Source organism: Pavona decussata, unplaced genomic scaffold, assembly GCF_977016875.1.
Source record: "Pavona decussata unplaced genomic scaffold, jaPavDecu1.1 SCAFFOLD_510, whole genome shotgun sequence".
NCBI classification, from domain to species: Eukaryota; Metazoa; Cnidaria; class Anthozoa; order Scleractinia; family Agariciidae; genus Pavona; species Pavona decussata.
The window spans coordinates 291,059-310,316 of NW_028145827.1; the positions used below are offsets into that span (position 1 = coordinate 291,059).

General features: G+C 39.1%; 3 protein-coding genes across 16 annotated transcripts in view; 1 reads left to right on the forward strand and 2 right to left on the reverse strand.

Annotated features, from left to right (window-relative positions):
• The window catches only part of LOC146450029 (U7 snRNA-associated Sm-like protein LSm10), a 139,733-nt gene that overhangs the window by 98,954 nt on the left and 21,521 nt on the right, over positions 1–19,258 (forward strand). The window lies entirely within an intron of this gene.
• LOC146450033 (uncharacterized) overlaps positions 1–19,258 on the reverse strand; it is a 77,309-nt gene that overhangs the window by 20,082 nt on the left and 37,969 nt on the right. For 7 of the 12 annotated variants that reach the window (XM_085100818.1, XM_085100819.1, XM_085100820.1 and 4 more), the window contains exons 1-3: positions 3,904–3,987; positions 3,745–3,799; positions 1,310–1,382 (exon numbers count right to left, since the gene is read on the reverse strand). The exons of the other annotated variants lie outside the window; for them this stretch is intronic. The gene's annotated coding sequence lies outside the window, so the exon portion shown is untranslated. Of the gene's footprint in view, positions 1–1,309; positions 1,383–3,744; positions 3,800–3,903; positions 3,988–19,258 lie in introns of those variants that run through there. 12 annotated transcript variants of the gene reach the window in all.
• LOC146450034 (Fanconi anemia group G protein-like) overlaps positions 5,732–19,258 on the reverse strand; it is a 33,831-nt gene continuing 20,304 nt past the window's right edge. For 2 of the 3 annotated variants that reach the window (XM_085100858.1, XM_085100859.1), the window contains 10 exons: positions 18,284–18,374; positions 15,718–15,826; positions 14,834–14,903; positions 13,532–13,676; positions 12,760–12,937; positions 11,658–11,764; positions 10,505–10,569; positions 9,916–10,012; positions 7,212–7,353; positions 5,732–6,080 (listed from right to left, as the gene is read on the reverse strand). In XM_085100858.1, the coding sequence (XP_084956984.1) occupies positions 5,942–6,080; positions 7,212–7,353; positions 9,916–10,012; positions 10,505–10,569; positions 11,658–11,764; positions 12,760–12,937; positions 13,532–13,676; positions 14,834–14,903; positions 15,718–15,826; positions 18,284–18,374 (1,143 nt within the window). In that variant the 3' untranslated portion in view covers positions 5,732–5,941. The remainder of the gene's footprint in view (positions 6,081–7,211; positions 7,354–9,915; positions 10,013–10,504; positions 10,570–11,657; positions 11,765–12,759; positions 12,938–13,531; positions 13,677–14,833; positions 14,904–15,717; positions 15,827–18,283; positions 18,375–19,258) is intronic. The other variant, XM_085100860.1, reaches the window with a different exon arrangement.

Sequence of the window (19,258 nt, forward strand, 5' to 3'; positions counted from 1 at the left end):
TTGGCAGAAGTTGTGAATAAATGAACGCGTAAAATTTTAATTGACATGAACACTGGCGTTTGCTTGTTATTTTTAAGTCAAGTACTGTTTTCTAGTCAGGTGAGCTGGGCCATCCTCATTAATTACACGTCATGCCCTGCGGGCATGACGTGTCTAGGTTTCGGTCGGGTATCTTTTTTTTCTTCATCGTAGTTAAAATGTGCACGTTAATTTATGCATTAAACTCTGTCCTCCCCTGGTAAGGATATATTGTTCTGATTGTCTTCAACAGAAGCGGCCCAATCAAAATCTATTTTTCAGGCACATATCACGAGAGAGGGTACCCACTCATCACTTCCTGTGTGACGTCAAATCATCATTTGATTTATTCATTAAAACTAGATTAAATTCTTCCCTCTCCCAGAAGGGATCTATTGTTTTGATTGTCTTGAACAAAAGCGGCCAAATCAAACTCCATTATCCGCGCGTATATCACGAGGGAGGGGACCCACTCATCTCTACTTGTGTGACGTCAAAGCAAATCATCATTTGGAAAAGTTGTTTTCGTTCAATGGCGGCCACATGTCTGAATTTACGACTCCGGATCTGCCGTTTTCAGAAAGAAAACAAACATTTTTCGAGCGGTAAATCAAAATAATAACAGTTCTAGGTAGTACTCGAAAGTTGAAACAGTGGAAATTGGGAGAGTTCACAGCGAAGAAACTACGCTTTTACCAACAGATCGAATAATTCAAAGCCAAGGAAGCTAGACCAGTTCAGCGGGGTCATGACGTTATTGCAGAGTTATTCCCGGTATGATTCCCAGTAACACAACGATAAAAATCAAGCAGTCTCTCTGAATAAATCCATTCAATTATTTCAATTGCGAAGGGAGGATACAGTTGACTATAAAAATAAGCGAAAAAACTGTATCTCTAAATTTATTCTTATTTAATACAAGGGAGGATAGTTTTTAAATATCTGCGAAACATATCATGGGGAATAAATGGGGCTACATTAAGCATTTCGTGTAATGCCGATTAAGGGCATCTTGTTAAGTTTACTTTGGCTTCATACTGTTCAATATGATCCCCTTCTGGGAGGGGGAATTTCTTAACTTTGACTACTCTTTGTCCCCATTAAGGAGGGGGAAATTACGAACTTCGACAGGATCCTTTACAAAGTCCCCTCCCTTGCCCGGGGTCCCCCCCACCCCAGGGGATGGCCAATGATAGGTGCATTACTGAATTCCAAAGTGGAAAACTATTTAATGAAATGTACACAAACATTTCTTTGGTAAATTAAATTCAATCACATTTCTCGCTCTTACCTTGATTAGGAAGAAGCTACTCTTCGCACGTCCGAAGAAAGAGCAAACGTCAAATTGAAGGGGCGTTATATTCCTGAAACAAACACAGCAATGATCATGATGCTTTCATACTGTCTCGAGGCCGAGGAACAAAGAATCCCTTAATTAATATTTCCGATTAGACTAAGCAAAACACTTGTGTAAACAGGTAGTGTAGATTTAACGCGTTTAACGCGTTAGATTTAACGCGTTTGGTTTTTGCACTTTGAGAGAGGAAAGGTCGACATAACTGTTTATCGAACCAGACAGAAGGGGCACCTGATCGCGTGATGATCAGGTGATCAGACAGCGACGTCACATGATGCAGTAGTTCCTCAACGCGCATTCTGAAGTTATTGGAAATTATCGCGATCCTGGGGGATCTTCCCATTGCGCTGAGACGTCAATATAAAGTCGTATTGCCGTCTCAAAATGACAGTTTCTGATTGGCTCAAAAACTGTCATGTAAGCATGACAGCACGGCATTTGAATGGGTTTGGCGCGCACAGATCAAAATTTTACTTCTGTGAATGAACATGCGACGTCGGATGGTGTTGTTTATTTCTTTTCATTTGAGTTTACAAAGCTTCTGACACTGATCAAGGACCACTTATAATATTTTTTTTTGTGGTGAACATGTACCATGGTACAGCGGATACAACTTTTTTCTTGAAGGTAAGCGAAAAAGAGTGATTATAAATTCGATGAAGAGAAATTTACTTGAAAGACTTTCTTGATTGTGAAAGTGGCCACGGTAAATAACAATGAGCTTAAATTCCAATAAATTGTGGCATTTTCAAAGCAAAAGGATCTGTTTCTTTTCTGATGTCTCTTTTCACTAGCAAAAAATTGCTCCAAGAGCGCTGCTGCGTTCTCTCTCATGGCTCACGTTTGTCAATTTGATCTTCTTGTTGTAGCGCCGAACGGCAGACTTGATAAAATTTTTACAGTATTCTTCGCCGCTTGGTTTCTTTCAAATTTCTAAATCTCCACGGCATCTAAGCTAGGATAACAATGCTCTGCTTTAGTTTTTGGGTACTAGTATGGTTGCTCTTTTTATTCTTGCTTCTGGTTGTGAGGTTTATTCATCACTGTTTTCATGTTGTTGTTTTTGTCTCGGCGGTAAAAAATTTTCAATAACATTTGCTGGTAAAATGTTCAAACCTACTAGCTTGTCTATTTCATCAACGGTAGGTGCTTTATGGACTTTATGCATTTTCCTTGTTTTGACGTAAAAATTAAAGCCAAAAATTCAAATAACCTGCTCGGAGAAAAAAAATTCGCGCACGGATATTACCATAGCTACAGTTTAACTGAAGTAAGAATTTATCTTTCAATCAGCGCACGATTTGTACTTTATCCGTTTACTCTCTCCAACAAAATGTCAGTATCGCGATAAAAAACTAAATTTGATTTTGAGACGGCAATACGACTTTATATTGACGGCGTTGGGAGAAAATATATTCCGTATTGGGCTCTGTCGCTTCGCGACTCCGCCCAATACGGAATATATTTTCTCCCATATAAAGTCGTATTGCCGTCTCAAAATCGAATTTAGTTTATAAAGTCATTCTAAAAATTCACGCAAAACAATACTTCTTCAGTTTAACAAATGACAAGCCTCTCGCCGCATCTGACTTTTCGCTTCACATCAAGTGATCCGCTCATTTTTACAAGCCGTCTCCAAAGAGAAAACCCCGGGAGAAAACTCACCGAGTTGACCAAAAAAATGCACTTTTCCTGGAGCGTCAACATGTAGAAGAATCGGTGGCCTCGTAAAATATGAATGTAGCTCGACAAACTTTACTCTCGAAATTACGCAGCAGTTCATCACTGCTAAAACGGAACTATTCTTAGATCTTACAATTTCAGAATTTACGAGCGTTCAGGTAACTGTCTTAATGACAAAATCCAAAATATTTCTTCAACTGGGTACAAATTTGGTTGGAGTCACCACAAAGTTAAAGAGTTTCGGTTAATCGATACGTTTCTCAAATCACGCGAGGTGTCCATTTTGTTTCAGCGAGACGATTGTTCACATGATGACAAAAAGATGTTAAAAAGTTTTTCACGCAAAAGGATTTATGAAACCTCTAGAGAACCTCTCGTATCCACCAATATAGCTCAGTACTCAAAAGCTTTCGAAACGAGAATGGCCGTCGAATGAACAGATGCAGTTTTCTGCACGGATGATCTGTATCGAATGCGGCAACGGAAGTATGTTTACCTCTGTTTACTCGAGCGCTTTCAGGGAAATGCAAGAGAACTACTGGGAATAAATTGACCACTAAATAGTAAATTCACCTTAAAAGAATCAAATTTGCTGAAAAGAAAACTACGGTAAACTTTACCGCTTGCAATATCATTAAACAAACATGCCTACGTGTCGTAAATTTCATTCCACACATCTTCCTTACCAGGAATAGACGAATCTTCCCAGCTACGATTATCCAGCTGTTTGGCAGTGTGTTCCTGTAACAAAGAATTGATATTGAACCCCAAACTTAATTAATTGCATTCATCAACTCAATCTGGACAAACAGCGGAGACAAGAGATCTGCAATCATCAGTAATACCTGTAGTTGTTGAATGTCTCCTCCCAAGCCAAATCATTGTTCTCAAAATTTATCAGCTCAGCCGCGTCATGACGTCAAGCCGCACCCTGGAAATTATTAGGGGAGCACGATCAGGGGTAGGAAGACGACAAAAAGTCGCGCCAAAACAAATCTAAAAAAAAAAACCACACACACATTCAAATAATTACGACACAATGTACTGATTTTCATTTAGCCAATAAACAACGCTCAGTAAACTCATCTTTACTTGCACGACTAAGCCAGGTTGCAATGACAGTGAAGATGTTTCACCAAGCCGTGATTGCCTGCTGCAGACAGTGCGTGACAAACTGAGATATAATGTAAATCAAGCAAATCATTGGCCCTTTGCCGAGAAAAGGTCAGAAAAAGGTCAGTGAGTGTTGACGTAATCCTTGTCCAGCTGTCAATTAATCTCGTACCCAGATCTTCTCAATCTTTCGGGAGAATATCTGCTAAAATCCAAATGACTTTCAAAGTCAGGGTGTCAATGAAGAATTTTGAGGGGTCAATAGCTTTGGTTTTCTCCAAATCTTCTTAAGTCTACCGTTCAATTGTCAGGTCAAGAAGCATCCTTTCTCAGGGTTTTGTCCCGAGATCCCTCTCTTATGTAGAACACTGTAAATTATGTTTCACGCTGATGAGATCATTTCTTAGGTCTCTTTTCGTCCACGCCATTACTGCATCCCATTTTATAACAAACATCAGCTGACTTGTCTTTCAGTACCCCGTAGTAGCTGCTATTTTTCCAGACGTTATCGAGCACAAAATGTTTGGGAAAACATTCGGATTGCTGATATGAAGATGGAAGTTGTCCCTGAGGTCGACTGAGGAGAACCTTGCCCAAAGTCCAGACATCCGCTGGTCCTTGCTGCTCGTCGTTCTTGATGTTTCGTGTAGTCGACTTTTTTTTCTCCTGTTTCCTCGGAGAGGACTTCCCACGTGGTGATTTTACTTCGTCCTCAAGCTCGTTTGTTAGTATGGGGTATCGTTTCAAATTTGCTTCGTCCTGAAATGCTTATTCCATCGAATTACATTGCACACACCTAATGCGCATAATTTCTTACGTCATAAGCGAGCGCAAATTGAAAACATGGTCTGTTTTCCTTGATGCTAAAGCCCAGCCAATAAGCAAATGGCTATTTTCTCCTCAACGAGCATGGTGACCTTTTTTTATCTTGTTATTTCAACTCACCTATTATCGTCTTTGTGTTTAAAAGTTTTAAGAAAAAAATCACGAGAGAAAAATGTGTTATTGTCAAAAATACGAGATTGCCCACCACTCGCAGGCATGAAAATTGATACTGAGAACTTTACTTGCACGCAAGAATTGGGTCGATACTGCTTCATACCGTGCTTTCCTGCCAAGAAATTCAACTTTTATTGCCGATTATGCATCATACATTTAATGTTTAACGTTTTTGTAAGTTCTGCTTTATCTGGTAACTTCTGTTACCACCAGACATGGCAATAACTGGTCAAATCCTGGGTCAAATAAACTGATTCTGAAAGCGAATATTGCAGTCAATTATGGGGTAAATTGAGTTGATCATAGCTCGTTCCCAGACATGGTGACCTTTTTTATTACATTTCTCCCAATAATACATAATAGTGAACAATCACAGAAGTGTGAGAACATTTTCACGACAACTTTCATTTCGCGGGAATCACCTAAAGGCGAGATTTTCGCACGAAACGTAAAAATTGTCACGCACATTAATGCACGATAACAGTTTCTGCATATGGCCTGCGCATGCGGGAATCCATCATCGGGTTTCACGTATGTCAGGGCATATCTGGCGCGGTAAGTTGTTGCAAAATTTACTGCTTTTTTGGCTTAAAAAACAATTGGAGTTTTTGCACAGATTGTTTTGTACAGAGTCTACAAAGGCAGAGGCGTAGCCTTCAGAAACAAGAAAACAAAAACAAACAGACAAAAAGAAGAAGAAGAAGAAGAAGAAGAAGAAGAAGAAGAAGAAGAAGAAGAAAGGATCTGTTTTCTACAACTACACAGAAAGTTTCAGGTAAATCTGTTGAATGTATAAATTATGAAAGGCTCTTCTCGTGTGTTTTTGCACCAGTCTAAAATCTGCTCGTCCATCGCTTGCACTTCATCCAGTCTCACTTCATCACTCTCCACAAGTCTGACTAGAGAAGACCTGTCATTAATCACATAAATTTTGAAACAATAATCAGCAAAAATAAACCATGAACAACGGAGGGGTATTAATCTTTGTGAAGCAGTTTAAGGGTGGCGCTGTTTGTTTTGCTGTACAAGGGGGTTGTAAGTTTTGAGTCTCTGAACGAAGATCCTTTCAAATGAAAGCTACTGAGCAGTACATTCCTGTGGTGCTGTTTATTACGCTATAGAGGATAAGTCTGTGGATGAAATCCTAAAGTGCGAACATTCAAATGAAAGTACTAAGTAGTACTTTCCTGCGGTGCTAAAAATAAACAAGCGCACCGTTTTGTTTTTCGGAACAAGTCTACGCCATAGAAGGAGTTATTAAAGTGTACTGGTCTTCAAAGTCTTTGCGAACAAAGAGTTGTGAAAATTCTGTTAACGGTTTTTAAAATTCTAGTTTGTGATACTGGATCAGCCAGCTTGCCTGATGTAATAAGGATAAAGCGTACTCCCTCAACCTAAGGTGCACCACAATATTGGACTTATACCAAGGGTAAAATCAACAATGTATAGACTATAGTCGTTGAGGTAGCTCGCATCGAAATTGTGGAACTCAAAACGCAGGGCGTCCAGGAAGATTGATATACTTATGCAGCTTTTAAAAATAGTTTAAAAACATTTTAATGTTCAATGTAAAAATCTTATGGGACTATAATTCTCAGTATTGATCGATACCGGCCATTTTAATAATTTTCTATTCTGTCGACGATTTTATCCTTGTTATATGTATTTAATTACTGGAGTTGTAAATATTTTAAATTTCAATTTGTGTTTTGTTTATCGTGGCGTACCAGTAAACTAGCGTACAGCCATCTTAGCCGTATTTTAGCAAAGCGTACTGGCTAAGCGTACGTTAAATAGAGTTGCATTGTATTGTTGCTGTCCAAGATGGGTCTGTATGACCATGCAAATGAAAGCTACCGTGCAGTACTTTCCAGTGGTGCTGTTGATTATGCTGTACAAGGTGGTTCTATCTTTTCAGTCTGTGGATGAAATCCTAAAGTGGAGCTCTTCAATAAAAGCAGTTGAACAATACCAATACTTTCTAATTGTACTGTTTGTTATACTCCACACTTTGGTTCTAACGTCTTAGTGCTGGTTTTACCTCAGCGCTTTTTTAATGGCACCGACGTCCTTTGTGTGCTGAAGCTGAATGCCTCTGAACCGGAGCCAGTTCGCGGCCGCCTCCTTCTCTGATGACAGTTTAAATAGCAGTTGTGTGTGTTTGTAAACTGTTCCTGGGTTATCTGGAGAATAAACAACACAACACAGTCAGTAGTCAAAGTTACGAAAGGTGAACACTACTTCTCGTTTGGACTTAAGTCCTGGCGTTTTCAGGCGCCCAGGCTTAGAGCGTCAACCGAAAATAAATTTTTTGAACGTTTTTAGAAACGAGCCAATATCTCAGACAAAGAAGCATCTTGCTAATATCCAATTGCTTTCTTATCCTGTAAAATAGCGGTTTATTCTACAGTGGAGCCCCATTAATACGACCACCTTAGGGCCGTGAAAATATGGTCGTATTAACGGGGTGGCCGGACAACAAGGTTGTAAAACTAAGGAAATAACTGGAATTTCAATTCGTTCGGGGCACAAACAAGTGGTCGCAATAACGAGGTGGTCGAAAGGAGGGGTTCCACTGCATATGGTGTTATCCTTTTTATTGCCTTTGCTGTCTGATTAATGTTTTATCATTTATTTTTTTAATCGTGGCATACTTGTAAACTAGCTGGTGCAGGTTGTACTGAATCATAGCGAAGCATATGTTTCCCACCTTGAATGAAGAATCTTATCTTATTGTAACAAACATATTCATCCGATACTTGGCATGTGTGGTATTTGATTTGAAGACCAATGGGTGACTGAAGTACTTAAATCTGTTTTATCATGCTTTGTTAATTAGACAAGGAAGTTTGTCCCACATTACCCCTCTCGACCTATTACGGTATCGGCCACCCCACCGGACCGTGGTGCGCGCGGGCCGCTCTAGTGCTCGCTGTTTTTACAAAACCCCCAGGAAATCCCACATGTTTTGAAAACTTAATAATTCTAGAATATGGCTAATTTCCTCAAAGGCACTCAGATTTGAATGTCTTTTAGAAATCAGCAATTTTTCCAAGAATACTCTGTCTTTATAAATGGAGTTCCACGCCCACCAAATAAAAGCACGAGAAGACGATTAACAGATGGCGTTCGGTTGCTCACAGCATCGCCTCAGAAAAAACCTCAGAAATAGCTTGATTTTCAGACGTCCGAGGTCGGTCGGAAAAACCTAGGACGTCTGAGAATCAGGCTATAAAAAAAATGAAATGAAATATTTTCCTGGAGTTTTTTTTTTGCAAAACAAAGCTTTAAAAAAGACCTATCCGACTATGTAAAAATCTCAAACTTGGCAAAATGGGCAATTTTCCCCTGGGTGATACCTTAATTTTCCTGTAAAAGGGAAACCCAGCTGGCGAACAAAGCACAATTTAAATAAAGAACATTTTCTCACTTCTGAAAGTTTTAAAACATTCATTCTGTGCACTGTACAAAAGCAGTTTAGAATAGCCCAATTTCATCCTAAAGCAATAAACAACACTGCGAGGCTTCGGGGAATAAACCCATTGTCTGATTTCATACCGTGGGGGTCTGAGTACGAGTCTGTGTATTATGGGATATGGGACTCAACACCCACATAGCCGGAAAGAGCACATCGAACTTTACAATATCCTCAAGTCTGGTGTTAATCAAGCTAATATTAGGAAAGAAACAGCCATTCAAAAACTCAAAAATTTACTAAGAAATATATGGAACGCCGGACGTGACGGACGATTTGTCCGGCGTTCCATACATTTCTTAGTCAATTTTTTAAGTTTTTGAATGGCTGTATCTCGCCTAATATTCGCTTGATTAACACCAAACTTGAGGATGTTGTAAAGTTCGATGTGCTCTTTCTGGCTATGTGGGTGTTGAGTCCCATATCCCATAATACACAGACTTGTACCCAGACTCCCACGGTATGAAATCTGGCAATGTAAACTCTACAATTTTTTCCCCGGAGCCTCGAAGTCTTATTGTTTCAGGCTTTGCTGTTGACTAAGGCCCGTTTAAACGGTTTCAAAATTTGCTTCAAGATGCGTTCAACACAGTTGTTGAAACAAATGTCGGGGGCGTTTGAACAAGTCGTTCAGCTTTGTTGAAAGCGTAAGGAAATCGGTTGAAAGCTTGTTGAAAGTGTGTTGAATCAAATTTGAAATGGTTTTAAACTTTCATTCAACATCGATTCAACATTTTCTTTGTTCTTGAAAAGGTTGAAAGGCGTTGAAATGGTTTTAAGCACTCCCTTCATCGAACACTTGCCCAACTTGTTCAACTCTTCTTGAACGAATGCTGGACAAATTGTACAACCGTTTAAACGGGCCTTAACTAACCAAAGTCAACACTGTAACCAGCTGATCACTACAGACTTAAAAAAAACCACAACAACCAAACAAAACTTTAAGCAAACACAAATCAATGAAGTCAAGTGCGAGCGAGTCCCAACTGAGTTTGGTTTTACTTTTCTAATTCAATCACAAGGCACAAAAGACCAACACCAAAACAAACCAAGGTTACTTTTAAAATTTAACTACGGAAAAGCACCCGAACGGTTTATAATGCGATTGTTTATTCTCCAAAAATGCAACTTCTTCTTGCTCCTTGTTGCACCGTCAATACACTTTCAAGTATTAAGTGATGAGAATAAAGAGATTAAAGCAATAAACTAAGACAAAAATCTCTGAGCGTTGATGCGTGGAATAATTAAGGAGAATTGAAATTTCAATCACCTGGCAAACACTCCAAACTGAGATGCAACTCATACAGGGCATCATGGGTCTGATCCAGGCCTTCTAGAATCGAGGCTTTTTGGTTGTATGCCCGCACCTGCAAGCAAAACGTCAAGTGAATGGCACAAATGACTGCTGATTGCAGAGTGAGAACCACAAGTGGTGACAACACTGTTTTTCTACCTTTTTGCGGTGTAGCCCATGACAAACAGAAAGTGTTTCTGGTTTAGTTCCATATATAACTATAACGAAATAACTGTGATGGTATATTTCCAGCCTTGTGAATGAATGAGAATGATGTATTGTTCTAGAAATGGCCTTAGCTCCCACAAGTCTCCTATAGCTCAGTGGTAGAGCATCCGAACTAGTAATCGAAGGTCTTAAGTTCGACTCCTGATAGGAGCACTCGGATTTCTTTTTTCCGAGTATGCCTGTGTCACTTTCTAAAATAATACATCATTCTCAAGAACAATAATCATTTGATAACTGACGAACAGCGGCTTTTGATTGTTTCCATCATCGAGTAAGCTTTGGGTCAATTGCCAAACACAGTGGTAAGTTCGAGATCACAGGTATTGATAATACTCACCTTTAATTTTACAAGCTCATTTGGTTCAATTCTTTGTCCTTGCTCTGTCAACAGGGTGCTGTCTCCTTTGAAGGAAAAAATAACCCTTTTACTGCGCCTTTCAATAACATACGGACTCTGAACTTGAGCCTCAAGTAACTATTTACATGTTTTACTGCTGTCAATCATAATTAAGGCGGCAACTGGTTCACTGCAAAAATACAGAAACCGACAAAGTAGATCGCAATCCGCCAATCACAACGCACGAACATGATCTTTTGACTCCGTTGAGCCAAACGTTATTGTTTTCAAGATATCCGCTCCAGTGATTGATGGCAATGAAAAGCATAACGGTTGGTTGAATCTTGGACTTTCAGAGTCCCAACATTCCAACACGTTGGCACAACATTTCCTTTCCTTATACGTGAACAAATATTGTGCCACAATGTTGGAACGATAAGATCCCATGTATGATTCTCTTAAACAAACACATGTTGGCATGACGTTCAGATCATATTTAGCCGCCGATCCAAAATTGCTATCCAATAAATGTTACATGATAACAATGTTGATTAACAGTAGTACCAGGCGCGGATCCAGACCTGTTCCCGACGTTCAGTTTTTAGCAATCCATCACCAGCCCGGCAGCCGACAATTTTGCCGCCTAAAGTGAAACATTTACCGTCTATTCTTACACTTGTTAAAAAGAAAAATCAAGCGTACTGTAACTCAAATTGCGACCAACGACAAAGATCTTGAATCTATACCTACAGTACATGCATTTGTCACTCTGATAGGATAATGGAGGTTGACATTAACATTAGTTTCAAATACTTGCCGGCTTAATTTTCTCGCTTAAGCTAGCTACTGGAACTTCGTTAAATCGAGGTTCCACTGTAAAATGCTCTTAAAGAGTGCTATCTTAAAGCTGTCAAAAATGGGACTGTCGAGTTTACCCCAAAAATGCACCAGATGCAACCATTTGAAGCCGTTATTTTCAGATCCTTGCTGCCTACTACTAGCTTTTCTTGCCTAATACTACAAAACACTTAAACAAGGCTGCATGATAATGTAACTTTTGCGCCAATAAAACTCAAGGACCTTTCAAAGGATGCAGTGATCTCAGAGACTGAACAACAATCATGAGTCTTCGCAGGTCACGATGGACACTCACCAGTGTCAATTCTTCTCATTTTTCGCTGCTGTTCCTCGGAGGCTTCTTTGTCGTGACGAGCCAAGTAAAAATTGGATGATTGGACACCTTCTAGTGTTTTCAACACCCTTGGATGATCAAAAATATAATGAAAATGTAATTTCTCCTCACCATCTCAATACAATGACAGGCAGGTAGGTGAAGAGAAAAACACATTTATCAACCAACCAGGGGATATATATTGCCATATTGGGTTTTAACCCTTTTGGTGCAAAACAAAGACTTTAAGCAAAAGGCTGACATTTTAATTTTCTTTTGTCCGCACACACTGACAAGTTGAAATTGTTCAGGGTCCTCAGGGAAAAATTGATTGGTATATCATAAATTAAGTGGCAAATTGTCTGCATCATTGAAACTCCACGTTCCTGCAAATACTTTTTAAGTTCCGACACATTCATGGTATTGTAATCGCTCTTATTCTTATGCTTTGACATATTGAACCTGGAACTATTCGAGTTTCGAAGATTTTAAGAAATGGAGAAATAAATTAGCTTATATTAACGGGAACTTGAAGTAGAGGCTCGTAGTTCGAAGTAAGAGCGGTTCGCGGTTTGTTTACATCAGAAGTCACGTGACACTACACGTGAAATCTAACGCCGGAAAGGTGAATTACCCCGACAAGCCTCATTCTAAGTAAAATATTCTTTTGATTTTTAAACTGAAGAACGAAGTTAGTAGAGCTAATTTGATGGCAAACAAGAGAATATTAAAATGTCAGCCATTTTTTTACATAGGGTCTACACAGGACTTTTCAATGACTGTTGAGAAAATAAATCCCAATTTGCGAGGACATTGTACAGAATAAAAAAATGTAACTACGTGTACATCTTTCAGAGAAACTTTCGTTGGAATTTAACTTTCACCCAAACTCTCCTTTCTAAACATACAACCAACCAAAAATATTTGACTCATAATTGACAAAAAAACTTTTTACGAAATAACAGCGCTTCAAATTTCAAGACCTTTAAAGCTCGACAATGAAGTTGCCTATGAACGTTGTATATTTCACCGACAAATTTATCACAAAAAAATATTAGTATGCTTTCATAGATTAGTACTCTACCTGTTGAGGGCCTGTAGCGCTTCAAGTGGTTGATGAAGATGAATTAAGGCCTCAGCTTTCAACATCAGCATACCACAAAACATACTTTCTTCATCTGTGCTGGTTGCACTGTCATCCTCATTTGATCGCAGTCTTTTCCTGGGAGCTGTGGAGATTTCATTCCGTTCATCGCCGTAACCTTTCAAGGTAGAGACATTGCTATTAATGGTGAGTTCGTACACAACACGAATAAATTAAAAAAAAAAACAACAACAAACAAACAAACAGAATAGAACTTAAAAAACAAGTACGGGGTTTAGTTTCTAAAGAAACTGCAGTGCTGCGTCGGTTGAGAAAAGAGATTCGAGTGTTGACGTTTCGAGCGTTCGCCCTTCATTCTATTCGCTCTGCCGATGGACTCACAAAACACCAGCACTCGAATCTCTCTACGGCGGCCAGATTACCTTATCAACCGTTCTGTTCCAAATAACTGTAAGTTATGGCGAAAATTTCAAGGCACTGTCCTAGTAGTAACTGACAGAATTTGTCATTGCAACGTCTTCACGTCAAAGCTATTTTTATCATGTGACAAGAGATTTTGAGCGAGTGCAATTCACCGGCCAGGCAAATTTACGAGAATGCAAGTGGCCCATAAAGGTTTCCGAGAACATCCAACACTGTTTACTGCACTGACTTTTCTTTCCTTACAAAATGACCAAAGAAAACGTCTCAATGATTAACAACAACAACAACTGATAAAACAAGGTTTGTTTATGAAAATCCTATTTCATACCATTTTCAGTTGGTTTTCCGCTATGAGCAGTCGTAAGCACTTTATCGCACACAGTCAAAGTGTCTTGGTATCTGCCAGCATTCAGCAGTGTAACTGCACACTGCCGGTATAACTCTGTAGGACTGGGTACATGAATGGTATCAGACTGTAATATGAGTACACGAGAGGAAAATCACTTTTACATCCCCAAACGCTAGATTGTAACATTAAATACAGACTAAATTTTGCAAGCCTATCATAAAGGTCTGATACTCTTGCCACAACCAGTATATGCAAGAATTTCATAAAAAGTGACATGGTGTGCCACGCCACCTGTAAAGTTTTATTAAAATTTGAGTTATTCTTGTAATATCTACGAAATTTTACGCGTTTGCTAAATTCATCTCAGGAAATCTATTCCAAAACGTCAAGCAAACTGCCAAATTATTTCAAGCCTGGATTTTTTTTCCAGGACTTTTAGCAACAGTCTGGTTGTGTAGATAACTGCGATAATCTTTTCTTCTATATAACCTTTCATTACTGTGCGTATACATGATTCATATAATATTTATATTAATTTTATTCTTCACGTAATAGATCAAACACGAGGAAGAATGTTTCCTCCGATTTCCAAACACCGAGAAGTGGGTTGGAAAAACGAGGCGCAGCCGAGTTTTTCAACCAACTTCGAGTTGTTTGGAAATACGAGAAAACACTCTTTCGAGTGTTTGATATGCTTCTCAAACTATTGATAATTCTTGGAGAAGTTCGAAGCAAAAGTTCACAAAATTTTATGATAAATAAGATCACAGTTCCAAACCTCCTTCACGGTAGTGATTTCCTTTGTTTTCTCTTCATGAATTATTAATGAGTTTGAGAAGGGAAAATCAGGAACTCAGAACATGACCAGCTCCCAGTTGGCTTGATAGCTCAGTTGGTAGAGCACTGCATCGGCATCGCAGAGGTAATGAGGTTCGAATCCCACTCAAGCCTGAATTTTGTTCAGTTTTAGTTTTTTTTTTTTTTTTTTTGGGGGGGGGGGGGGGCAACAGTCTGTTTGCATAGATAATTGCGAGAATCTTGTTTTCTTTATAAAATTCTTTGTGTTTTATTGTGTAGTATGAGGAGCTTATGACATAAGCTATTGGTAGTATAGTGGCCTATTTTCTCAGTGTATTGACCCGAGATCACTCTCCAGTGATGAACACTGATTATTAGTACCTCGTGTATGTTCATTATAGTGTCCAGCAGTATGGAGACTCTGTATGCAGACTCATGAATCTTGTTTTGAGAAAGTTACCCGCACCCTAATGGGTTACTTACAGAGTTTGATGACTGCATCTCTACAATGTTGGTCAGTAACTCAAGATAACTGTTAGCTGCTTCCTCAAACCTGAAAAAAGGAGGTTTCATTTCGCTTAAAGACAATGTCTTTTTATTGTCAACTGAGTTCTTTTGGTGTAATTGTTCTAGTTTTTGGAAAGCCAAAAGGAATGAGAGTCAACAAAACAACAAACAACAACAAAACTAAAAACAGTTCACTTAGTTCCAGGGAGACTTCAATCTATTTAGCTCCATAACACGGACACTGGTCTGTCCCTTAAATTGTGTCCATATTAATAATGGTAACAGGACTGAGTGCAGTCCAGTTTCATCAGTAATCACGCTTTTGTATGTAATCTTGAATTTCTTTAGGAGACGCTGCTCCAATGTTTTATCCGCTGTTTTGCGTTTTGTGCGCAATAAAAATCTATGATTATGCGCAAGATTTCCGTTTTATCTCAAAACAAAGCACAAAGTGGTGGATAAAACATTGAGGCAACGTTTCCTGAATCTGACCTAACACAGCAAAACGCGATCTGAAAAGCACTTTTGATCGGTTTTGCCCCGAGCCCTTCAATTATAAACACAAGCTCTTAAATTGCGCTTTTGGTATCCGAAAAGAAAACTGGGGGTAACCCTGCATTTTTCAGAGATAATAAAGCTTCAATTTGGTAACTGCTTTTTAGAATAATTGTTGCTTAATTATCTCTAAAAAATGCGTGGTTACTCCCAATTTTCTTTTTGGATTTCCATAGCCCTTGCTAAGATCTGCTTTTCCCGCATAGTCATAAACCGCGAAAAAATACTTCGGTTTTAGTAGGCACCGTCCTTGACAACATTGCTGTAGTGTTTCACCGTGAGATATTTTAAATAACAGCACAAACCTGCCAAGTTCTGCAGATCGTTTCGCCAACATGTAAGTGACAAGTTCTGTTGTTATTCTAGTTCTTGGCATCCCACCAGTCAAGGCAAATCTTGGAGGGATTGTTAATTCTGTTTTAACAGGATTAAAGAGAGACAAATGTCATATGGTAATAGTTCTGCTTGGCCGATACAACCAGAATAAAGGTAAGATTGTGTATTTTTAAACACGCTTCAGTTTTCTGCAGGTAATTCATCTTGCGTTATCTTTTTTGATCAACCACACACCCCAGGTACAATGGTACGTAAGGCAAGATAAGGTAAACTTCATTTAGGCTGGGTGGCCTATTCAGGAACTAGGCTGACTGGGACCCAGCTAAAAGCCATCATCTAGGTAACACATAGTATGAAAAAGACATGACACTGAAATAATTTTTTATCAATAACGGTTTGTTAAGACATAAACAAGCGAAAACGAACGATAAAAACCGACGTTTCGGTGTCATTGGCTGAGGTCACACTAGAGGCTTTACCATGGTAAAAATTCCTTCACCAAGGTAAATTGCGCAACCACCCACAGGCGGCCCAAGCTCAAGCTGTGAGTTGTGGTTATCATCTTGCGTAATGACCGTCACGGCGCAAATTTAAGAGTTTGTATGGGGATATTTACGATCGCAAACGCAAAAAGGAGACAGAGAAACAACAAACAGTACACCGTATAAACAAGGTATGTAATTTTTATTCAGAAATTTTCGGAATTTTTACCTCCTAAACCCGATCGTAAATATTCCCATACAAACTCTTAAATTTGCGTCGTGACGGTTATTACGCAAGATGATCACCACAACTCACAGCTTGAGCTTGGGCCGCCTGTGAACCACCTAGTTACCGTAGTAAAGCTGTCAAAGTCATAAAAAATAGATTTGACGCTTTCCATGTGCACTTTTTCGCATGACCAGTAAACTTATACGTGACGAGTACACCAAATGTTGACATGTCGCGTGAGTTCATATCGGCTGCCGGTAAGTTACTGAACTGTTACTTGGCGCGTAATAAAATTATGGATCAACAAGAGAGAGTTGTATTTTCAATTGTTCCCATTTTGCTTTTAATTCTGCTGCTTAGACGAGCACGTAGAATTCGCTTCCTTCTTACATACAACTATTTAGATCTTGGGACCAAAGAAAGTGCAGCGGTTTCGTTAATTAACCGTAGACGGCAAAGGCACGCACAAAGAAGAGCGCGCAGGCAAGCCTGGGTTTACCCTCGACCACAGGGATGGTTTAAGAAAATGTATAATAACCGGCTCCTTAGAGCCCTTTGGAAAGACCATTTCAGGGTAACACGGGAAACATTCGACTTCATTTGCCAGCTCGTTGAAAGGGACTCAAACACACGCGCGAATGAGCGGGGAAATAAATTTCATGTTTTTAAAATATGAATCCACAAATGTATTGTAATTACTGCGTTTGTCCAAAAAGATGACAAACTGTCAACAAAATAAGCATGGTTTAGATAGACAAGAGATGTACCCACCTCTTTTTTTGGTAACTTGATTCTTATCTGGGGTCAAGTCAACTTTGTTCTTGCCGCTGTTGTCAGGGCAACTTACCAGAGTTATCGAAGAGTTAGGTTTACCATGGTAAACTGAAAATTGGGGGTCACACTTGCGGTGCCGTTAACCATCGTAAACTTAAGTTTACCATGGTTAACTTTCTCCAGTGTCACCTCAACCATTATGACGTCATTGTCAAGGTAACTTGTGGCCAAAGGTAGATTTTGATAAGTAAGAAATATTCAAAATTAGAATACTGAATGCAGTCAACTGTCGCCTTGCAGACACCTTGCTATTACGGACACACCGATAATACAGACAGCAGCTATATAAATTGCAGAGGTTTGACCATAGGGGGCCCACACAATGTGTCTGTGTAGCCGGATTATTATTATATAGTAAATGCACTGGATTTACCGTTTGCTTCCCCTATAGCGATATTATATCGCTAACTATGTATATAAATCAATGATAAATAAACGTTGAATTACCTTATCTGTGGTATATAGTCGTCCTTTTACCTCAAAAGCGGTTTTTTGAGCGATTTTGAAGGAGTTTGAGTTCGCCGTTGACTGTTCCATATATATACAGTATGTTCCTTCTTATATATGGAAAAGTCTCTTAAAATATGGAATAGGACATGTATGAAGGACACATTCCCTTGACTTCATACTCACTTGATACATTGTATTGTTGAAAGGCATTATGATATTGATCAACAAGTAGAACTAACTCTGCTTTAAATAAAATAAATAAATCACTTTATTCCACTGTATTTAGTGCAGAACACTAATTGGGGACTCTCTCCAGATTGAATTGGAATTTGGAAATTTCGGTCTTTAAGGAGAGAGGAAAACTGGAGTCCTCAGAGAAAACCTCTCGGAGCAAGGACGAAAACAAACAACAAACTCGACCCACATATGATGCCGAGTCTGGTAATTGAATCCGATCCATATTTGTGGGAGGCGAGTGCTGTCACCGGTGCACCGCGCCGCCACTGCTCACCTGCTCCCCAGCATTCATGGAACACTCACCTAATCTCCTATCTCTGTGATCATGCCCATGGTCAGTAGAAACCACTGCGACATTACAGCACTGTTCACTTTCCACTTTACCACTGATGGCCTAAATAAACAAAAAAATAAACAAACAAGGAAATCTTGAGTGACTGCATAATTATTATGACCTGGAGGGCACTTACAGTAGCACAAGAAACTTGTAGCCAGATTTCTTGTTTTAGAGCCACACTATGGATAGAGCTTCTGTGATTACTTGTTGAAAGATGATATTGATAGGGACACCATTCTATATCTGGCTGGGAATAAGTATGTAGCAATTCATCGCAATAGTGAGAGTTCCAATAGCTATGCAATATCAATCACAATTTCAACTATAAATAACTGTTGCAATAGTTTTCTCAGATATTGATAGTTTCAATAGCTTGTTCCAGAGTCTTATTTTTATTTAAAGAGGTGGCAAGTTAAGTCGTTCTGTATAACAGTGAACAAGTTGACAATGTGTGAAGACAAAGTTACAACATTATTTCAATAGTACCACAATGGTCTTACTAATATTGCAATAGTATCGCAGTGGCATCACTAATATCGCAATAGTATCACAATGGTATTTCAACTACCACAATAGTCAAAATGACCTCAATAGCCACCCTTGCTAGGAAACCGTTGACATGCATGTACATTGAGCAATCGGGTTAAGTGGATTCAACCTGTAAACAAGTTGACTTTTTTGTTTTTCACAAAACTCTCTTGATGTCCGAGTCATCTGAAAGAATCCTAGGCAAGTGACCCAGCTCACAGAGGGCAGGGGTATTTTGCACAATGCTTCACACCAAATGTCGTATTTTATGCCATCTACTACAGTTTAGGGTTAGCAATGACGATATTAAACAATAAATAAATAATGATATTATTTAGGTCTAAGCACTCTTCTACACTATATAGGGTTAAGCACTGATTACATAAATGATTAGCTTTTAGTTGTTGTTATGG